The sequence below is a fragment of the Rhamphochromis longiceps genome, linkage group LG2 (assembly GCF_057381845.1).
Source record: "Rhamphochromis longiceps isolate RC_006_pf linkage group LG2, R_longiceps_female_GT1.1, whole genome shotgun sequence".
Classification (NCBI taxonomy): Eukaryota; Metazoa; Chordata; class Actinopteri; order Cichliformes; family Cichlidae; genus Rhamphochromis; species Rhamphochromis longiceps.
In genome coordinates this window covers 35,359,450-35,367,942 of record NC_140558.1, presented here as the reverse complement: position 1 = coordinate 35,367,942, position 8,493 = coordinate 35,359,450, and the positions used below count along the sequence as shown (strand labels likewise).

At 41.0% G+C, this 8,493-nt stretch overlaps 1 protein-coding gene and 1 pseudogene across 4 annotated transcripts; both read right to left on the bottom strand.

Annotated features, from left to right (window-relative positions):
• Nucleotides 1-389: 389 nt before the first annotated feature.
• LOC146677749 (selenoprotein H-like) lies at nt 390-2,806 on the bottom strand. 2 transcript variants are annotated; one of them, XM_085382679.1, is made up of 5 exons: nt 2,771-2,806; nt 1,512-1,638; nt 1,071-1,213; nt 868-984; nt 390-652 (listed from the first exon to the last, which is right to left on the bottom strand). In XM_085382679.1, the coding sequence occupies exons 1-4, from the start codon at nt 2,784-2,786 to the stop codon at nt 881-883; spliced, it is 390 nt and encodes a 129-aa protein (XP_085238805.1). In that variant the 5' UTR covers nt 2,787-2,806; the 3' UTR covers nt 390-652; nt 868-880. The 2 variants fall into 2 exon arrangements, with proteins under 2 accessions (XP_085238805.1, XP_085238800.1); XM_085382674.1 differs by lacking the exon at nt 2,771-2,806 and adding an exon at nt 2,628-2,756.
• Nucleotides 2,807-3,495: 689 nt separating this feature from the next.
• On the bottom strand, nt 3,496-5,983 carry LOC146677748 (selenoprotein H-like; annotated as a pseudogene). 2 transcript variants are annotated; one of them, XR_014914075.1, is made up of 5 exons: nt 5,898-5,983; nt 5,451-5,559; nt 4,740-4,882; nt 4,025-4,182; nt 3,496-3,817 (listed from the first exon to the last, which is right to left on the bottom strand). The product of XR_014914075.1 is annotated as a selenoprotein H-like, transcript variant X2 (transcript). The 2 variants fall into 2 exon arrangements; XR_014914074.1 differs by having other exon boundaries at nt 3,499-3,817; nt 4,016-4,182; nt 5,898-5,976.
• Nucleotides 5,984-8,493: the final 2,510 nt, after the last annotated feature.

Genomic DNA, 8,493 nt, shown 5'->3' with positions numbered 1-8,493 from the left:
TTTTTGCACAAGACTAAGATCAGAGCCCTCAAGTTACTAATTAAGGCCATTGCTTAGGTGAATGTAATTGCACAACCTTCTAAAATATGATACAAGGTGCTTTGCCAGCTGTTTAAAACTATTAATCCTATCAATTAGTAACATGTACTTTATTTGCCAAGAGTTGCAATATGTTGTTAATAAAAATATAAATGCTAATAGGGGTTTTATAGTATTGAGTCAATCAAAAACATTGCTACACTTTCTGAATGCATGTGAGCATTAATGTGTTTCAACACACAAATTGTATCTCTAGTTTTCTTCTCCACACTTGGTTCCTGAATAAAAATAAGAAAACCTTTCCATAATAACAGCTGAGTGTTTGGATAGTTGTAACAAAATACACACAATTACCCCAAAAAAGATTTTATTTATCAAAAAACCCCAAAAACAAAACAGACATAAAACCACAACTGAACGTTTGTGAAACACAACAGTAAACAGCAGTAATGTGTCAGAGAAATGCTTTGGCTCGACTAAGCTCCACTAGGTGTCACCATGCACCCAGAAGATGGCAGCAGTTAGAGCATGGCTCATCAGAGGAGGGACTGAGAACGTCTCCTTGGTCACTTCTCATCATTTTTGCTTCCACTGGCTGCATCTGAATGTTGGGCTGCAAATAACATGGGAAAAGTTTTGTTAAAAAGACACTTATACACAACTGTTGTTCACTGAACAGCTGCATTGCAATTCATAAGGCATTTTGACTTGATTCTATTTACAAAGCTACATGAGTTACCAGTTTACTGTGAATAAGAAGTAAAGCTGGATTTTCTTATTTTCTGTTTTTTTATGCATTCATTATTCAGTCAAACCGCTTTGCCAAACCTTCACTTGGTGTCTAAGCCTTCAGAGCCTCTTGCAGAGTAGAAACTACCACATCAGGCTGTGGAAACTTCAGCTTACGAGGTGGGCCTTTCTTTATTCCAGTCCACAGAGATGTTTCTTTAGGAATCAGGAAGAAAATGTCATTTGTATCATTTCTTTTTTTTACAATGAAAGATCCACATTGCTGAGTAAATCCTGTTTACCTTTGCCTCCGTCCAGCAGAGTGATCTCGAAGCTGTTCCTGCGAGGTTTCCCAGGGTTGAGGACCACAGTCAGTTCAGGATGGGCAGCCAGGAGGGCGGATTTCACCTCCTCAGCATTACGCCCGTACACTCGTCAGCTTTTACTGCCAGAAGTGACACATCAAGATTACATCTTTTTGCAGATTTTAAGAGTTGAGTTACACAGTGAACTGTGATGTTATCTATTTTGGTTCTGGTTCAATAATAATATAAACAGATTTCATGAGAACTATTGTTTTTTTTCCACCTAATCAATGCATTCACTTCTGATACTTAAACACTTTGATTTTTATTTTTAATTAAGTATTTTAAAATGGGGGCTATATTTACTCACTTTAAATAAACACAATTAGCATTTCCTTCACCACTGATTATAACGTGATTACATTTTTTTTTCTTTACCAGTGTTCAATGACCACCCTGAGGCCTTCCTGGCTGCTTTCATCCTCTCCTCTGCCCTTCTTTTCCTCCACTGAGGGTTTCTCCTCCTCTGCTTGAACTTCTGCTTTGCGCTTCTTCCCACCACGACCTACAAACACACATGCGCAGTTTTGTGTTTGGCTGTTTCTTGAATTTGTGCCTCCATATCTCATTTATCCTCTGTCCTTTTGTCCATGACCCAGAATTCAATCAGGCCGCACAATACTGAATGGAAAATTTCTAAAAACATCAATAAGACAGAGGAGACAGTGGCCTGCACAAGAAGCTACAATTGAGGACTCAAGGGTGTATCTTTAGTGGCTGCTTGTCAAAAAGTGAAATTCAAATTCACAATCAAAAGGCCAGTGATGCACAATGTGCAAGTGAAGTATGTAGGCAAAAGAAGTCAGTTTCCCAAAAGAAAAAATACATGCAGTTCATCGATTTACTTGATCCTTTGCAAGTAGCTGGCACATGTTGCTTCCCTTGCCATGGTTAAATAAAACCATAGGCCCCTTCCTGGTGAATGCCGGTCCTATGCCCACCCACCTACTTATTTAGCCTGAGGTGTCTTTGGCCTTAGTAGAGTCTTACAAAAGCCCAAAAATAAAGCAATCATCCATCCACCATCTTCTTCTGTTTATTCAGTTCAGGATTGCAGTTGGGCTGTAAGACTCCCAGCTTAAATAGGGCGACATGGGGTTTACACTGTGATCGCCAGTTTGTCACAGAACTCGAGTACAAAATAATTTCGGATGCAGCTGTGCTACATGTCATATTTAATGTATAACCTTATAAAATGAAGTAAAGAAGTCTGTTTTATAAATGCCTAATGCTCCAACTCCTCCTGTCATGCCCTTGGTGGGAGGAGAGTGAGTAGAGGAGGACTCGGGCACGTGCAAGCTCAGAAGTTTCATAACCCAACAGAATAGTAATAATAATGACCCATTTAATGAGTCGTTGCATAATAAACATGGTCAGAAAGGTCAGCGCGCCGACTCCTGCTACATTTAACGAGTTTAGAAAGTGAATAATGTAAATATCTTCGCAGTTACTACTTTGCTCCGGTGCATGTAGCCATTCAGCTAAATGACCTACAAAGACAGGCTGAAACAGTCATGGAGATGATAACCGCTGGATCAAAATGGTACAACCGTCTTCCTCCTCAGACAAACTCCGTTACAGCTTTTGTTGTAGAAAAAAAATACGGTATTGTTTACATTCCTATAACACACACATACCTGCTTTGGACGCCATTGCTGTTACAAAACTTTGGCGCGCGCATGTCGACTGTACCAATATATTTGGGAAGGGGGTTTCAGTTTGGCTGGGCGAAACCATTAGTAGGAAGTTTTCTGAGCATGAATGAAAATGAGATCTATCGTTATTATTTCTAATGTGTTAATATAATTACTGTAATTTAACTAAAACTGCATTTAAAGTAAAAATGCAAACCGTTTGTTAAACACATACAGCATTAGCATAAGTGTTCTTTTATTATCTTTGTATGTACCTATACATGAACAGGAATACATGGTGTTTGTATGGTGACAACACACTTAAGCATATAAAGTTAAAGCAGTGAACGTGTGTTACCTGATTTAAAGGGTTATGTGTGTTCCTGCCTGAGTAAATTAAACATATTTTTTGTGTTTATCTTGGTCCTGCTGATTTACATTTAGGAAAAGGTCAAAAGTGCAACACAGTAATGGTTACCATTGTTGCTTTGCAGAAAGAATGTCCAGTGTTTGAATTGAGCAGTCTCCAGCCTCCCAAAGTCCAAAAACATTCATTGGGTTAAGTTAATTAGACTAACTGGCGATTCTAAATTGGCTGTAGGCATAAATGTGAATATGAATGGTTGATTGTATCTCCATTTTAGCCCTGCAATAGATTGGCGATCTGTGAAGGGTGTACCCTGCCTCTACCAAGGACAACTGGGATGGGCTTCAGACCCCCTGTGACCATAATAAAGAAAGTGGATGGACAGAAAAAAAAACATGATTTATTGTTGTATCAAGTCATCCAGTTGAACACAGCAAAATTAACTTGCACAAAACAATTAAGTGTTTGGCTAGAGTAAGTAAAAAATCTAAAAAGTAACAAAGAAAATCTCTAATTTACCAAAACACATATAAAAACATCATTAGCATCATTATGCTCCACCAGATGACCTCATGTGTCCAGAACAGTTGGCACTTGACTCATCAGAGGAGGGACTGAGAACATCTCCTTGGTCACTCCTCATCATTTTGTGCTTCCACTGGTCACATCTCCTGAACGCTGGGCTAAAACATAAACATTGGACAGGAATAGTCAGTTCTTTCCGATAAACACAGGCAAAGCATCATCAACAGCTCAGCGTAACCTGAGATTTTCCACAAATAATATGGATGGATGTTTGCCTCAAAATAAAATAATTATAAAAGAAGAAATATCTACAACCTGTTTCAACTGACAGCCAGATTAAATTATGGGGAACGTACATCTCTTACTTAATCTGTAGCTGATGTTTTCTGTGCAACAGCTTTGACAAACTTTGGCATCCGCTCAACTTTCAGAGCCTCCTGTAGAGCAGCAACTACTACATCAGGCTGAGGAAACTTCAGCCTAGCAGGCGGACCCTTCTTTATTCCAGTCCACAGGCATGTTTCTTTTGGAATCAGAGAAAAGAGGAACAATGTCATTTAGAAGACTGCAAGTAGGAAATATTTTTGATGTGAACATGGCAATCCAAAGCAAGTCCTGTGATAATACAGAGTGAGTGAAAAACCAAATCACATGCTTAACAATTTCTGTACAGTCGATATAGCTACTATATGGTAAATGGCCTGTATTTATATAGCGCTTTACTAGTCCCTAAGGACCCCAAAGCGCTTTACACATCCAGTCATCCACACATTCACACACTGGTGATGGCAAGCTACATTGTAGCCACAGCCACCCTGGGGCGCACTGACAGAGGCGAGGCTGCCGGACACTGGCGCCACCGGGCCCTCTGACCACCACCAGTAGGCAGCGGGTGAAGTGTCTTGCCCAAGGACACAACGACCATTACTGTCCAAGCCGGGGCTCGAACTGGCAACCTTCCGATTACAAGGCGAACTCCCAACTATTGAGCCACAATCGCCACTATAAACATTAATATTTTCCCTGTGCAACACTAAAAGGGGTGGATTAATCTTGGATTTTCCTTTTCATCTTCCTAACCTTTGTCTCCATCCATAAGAGTGATTTCGAAGCTCTTCTTGCGGGGTTTCTCAGGGTTGAGGATCACAGGCAGTGCAGGACAGGCAGCCAGGAGGGCAGATTTCACCTCCTCAGCATTATGCCTATACACTCGTCAGCTTTTACTGCAGGAAACAACAGGTAAACTATAAGGTAGCCATCTGTGCAGGCGGATAAGATGCTTTTATTAGAAAAGTACATTTAAGGAAGTACTAAGCCCAAGGACAACTTTGAATGCAAAAGAGAGAATACTTTCTTTCTTTATAGTAAAGAATTATACTTGATTTTACTTTATTTATGAATTAGTCGTAAAATAATTGCATAACATAGAATACTGTTGTAGAATCTAAACAGACAATTTACTGTTTAAGTACCACTTTGTAGATGAAATACTCAGTTGCATTTGTCATTGTTAAAAGTAATCTTTTTCAATCAAGCACCCACACACCTCACGACCCTGACAAGGATAAGCAGAAGAGAATGGATGGATGTTTTTTATATTGTAAAATGGATTTATATTAATGTCTTACGATTATATGACCTAGTCAACAGCATCTGATTTTTTTAAACTGAAATTTCAGAAGGAAAAACTAAAAATGAATAAAACCATATAATAAGTAGCGAGTGGACAACAGCAGTGGTTGATCTGGGTATTTACTACACCGCTTATAATCATGTGATTAGTGTATTCACCAGTGTTCAATGACCACTCTTTTGCCTTCCTCCTCTGCTCGCTCCTTCTTCTTCCCTGCTGGTGTTTGCTGCTCCTCTGCCTCCGCTTTGCGCTTCCTCCCTCGACGACCTGAACAGCGCACGTGCTGTTACGTGATGGTTTCATAACACAAAGGGGCTTGCATTGTGTTGCAGAATGTAATGCTGGATAAGGCAGGGGAGTGAACTTAACCTGCTACATTATTAAATGCTCAGACATTTCATGTGAATACGTAAAAAAAAAAGCGCATAATGTAAACATTTGACCAACTTTCTCCTGCTGATTTTAACTCCGCAGATAAATTCCAATCCAAACCGGACAGCTGCTGTAGCTATAGACTGTATAAGACAGCGTGCAGTGTGTGTGTAAGATCTGGAAACAAACTTATCTCAGTGGTGCAGTGTAGCATTTAGGATTCACACACCTACCTGCTTTCGGCGCCATCGCTGTTACAAAAGCTTTTAGCTAGAGGTGGGTGGATCGACCCAAATTTTGATCGTATTGATACCAGTGCTGGTACTGGCATCGGCTCGATACTAGTGCAACAGGGTCGATACTTTGTTTTACCCTCTAAGTTCAGTGTGTAGCCCACTAAATTGTGTTAAATATTATTATTATTATCCAAACCTCAAACGTGCACTAAAATGTCTGAGCCCTTTTGTGTTGCCTGTCATTGTGTTATTTTGTTTATCTCTACTCACTCTGTAATAGCTTCTCATATTGTAAATCAGCAGGTCCTCACTTTGCCACCATAACAGAAAATATCTGTCATGGTCTGCGGTGGGTGGCTGGAATTTCCATAAGGCTCCTGAACTGACCTGGGATCCGCCCCTGGGCAGGGCCAACTCCAGCTCCCGCACACCTGGAGCCTATTGCAGGCAATCAAGCCAGAGGGATTTAAACCACACGTTGATGTTCATTCACTGCCAGTCCGTCATCAACACATGTTGGTAACAGGCCGTATACGTTAAGTTCTTGCTGTGATTCATCCTGTTAACACGACTCTCTTGTGCTACAGTTGCTGTATCCACCTTGGCTCACACTCCACCTCTGGACTCAGGATACCTAGTAATCATTCTGGAAACCTCTCTGTGCCTCACCTGCCTGCCCTCCTGCCATCACACTCCATCTGAAGCCCCGGATCTCAGGCCAGCTTTTCCACGCCACTCAGCCTCCCCTGGATCTTCATCACCCCCCTCTCAACACTCCAGGTCCCTAACTGCAAGTAAGAATTGCTGCTCTTACAACTGGCCACTGCAGAGCTGCCTTCACTACCTACCTAACTCCTATATCCTCTTCCTTCAGTGTGACTGTTCCCCACTCAGCTCCGTTCCGCATCTCAGGCCTCATTCCCTCGCCATAGCCACGTTCCCCAGGCCACGCCGCACCAAGACTCCACGTCTCGCTGTTTTTTTTTGGCTTTGCCACGTTTTTCTCTTGCACTTAAACCTAATAAATTGTTGCATCATTGTTTCTGCACCTGAGTCCTGTTCGGTACCGGCCACCCGGCCACGTGACAATATCTGAACTTCCTACTGCTTACATTTTTTTTTTTAAACAAATGCTTAAAGGTTCCTCTGTAGCATTTATACTTGGGAAGGAGTGCAAGTGTTAGGCTAGGTTTAAAGGTAAGAACTGTTCAGTGATACTTTATAAACTGCAAATTTAAAGCTTGCGTGTGATGTCATCACTTCAATCACAGACTGGATATTTCTGCAAAACAAACAAAGATATACTAACTTTGTGTTATTCAAGTGTCACGTATAAAATCCTGGGTAGTTTGTATGGGATAAAGAGGTCAGCTTGTCGTACTGTGGTGGATTTATTGTAAAGAACTGCAATGAACTGCTGCACAGTATCTGTGGTGCCCATGGTCAGTGTTGGTTTACATCAGCTGTAATAGACTAATTAACAATTAAGATGATGATGATGATGATCATTCACTCTATAAATAGTATAATGTCAGTGTAGAAAATGGAAGTCAGCTGAGATAGCTGTGAAACATCTTCTGCAATCTGGTTGAATTCAGTTGTGATGTTTTTTGGACTTTGTTCAAATAGTACATCTTCTACAGTTGGCTGGTCATTAGAGCATTGTTTATGTACAATGATCCATACAATGTGCAATGAGCGGCTCAGCAGGCCTAGTTGCTCAGTGGATAAGACAAAGAGGCTTAAGACATGTAACAGATTTGCTGTTTTTTTTAATTAAATAAAAGCTTTTAAATTGTTTCATGCAATGAAAAAATTTAAATAACTAATCTATGGCTACAGATCTCTGGCTCAGCCTACTGAGCTGTCTGAGCCGTTGATAAAGTGTTGGGACCCAAGTTGATTAACTTTTTGGACTTGTATTTGCGTCATCCCGTTCTGCTAAAACCTGCAAAGTTTTTTATTAAATCCGCTTTTCTGGCTCTTCCAGAGAAAGCGCTTCCTGTTATCCTCTGTAAACAGGGAGACAGATGAATGCGGGTCCCAGGGGCTCGTGTCCCATATTCTCTAATAGTTTTGTACGATTCCCAAATGTGGACTCGTGCGGGATGGCTGAGAGACGGCATCCAAAACAAACAAGAAGAAAAGTGAGAGGAAAAACCCTGCAGAGCACCAGACGGATGTGTTTGCCTACTCCAAAGTCAGGAGCAAATATGGTGTTACCGGAATAGCAGTGTCTCTCACAGTGGCTCTGGAAGTCATATTTTTGGGCACATATAAAGCAATTGTCAAAAGGACGTCACAAGTTGCGTCTGTGCCAAAAAAAATGGGCTATACAGGCTCCCAGTGGGAGGCAGAGTGATTGACTCACGACAACTGCTCATCTAATCACTGTGCTTTTGTTCTCCTACTTACAACAAACTCAAGGCTCACACTTCTTGGGTTTTACTCTTGTTGTCTTTGTCATACGATGACATCTTTCACTCTTTCTGAATCAGAAAGGCAGAGGGAAAAAAAGAAGCAGGCATCAAATCTCGAGTGCTTCTTTGGCTCCCAGCAGGCTCTCTATGCAGCCTGTCGCAGTATATTTTTA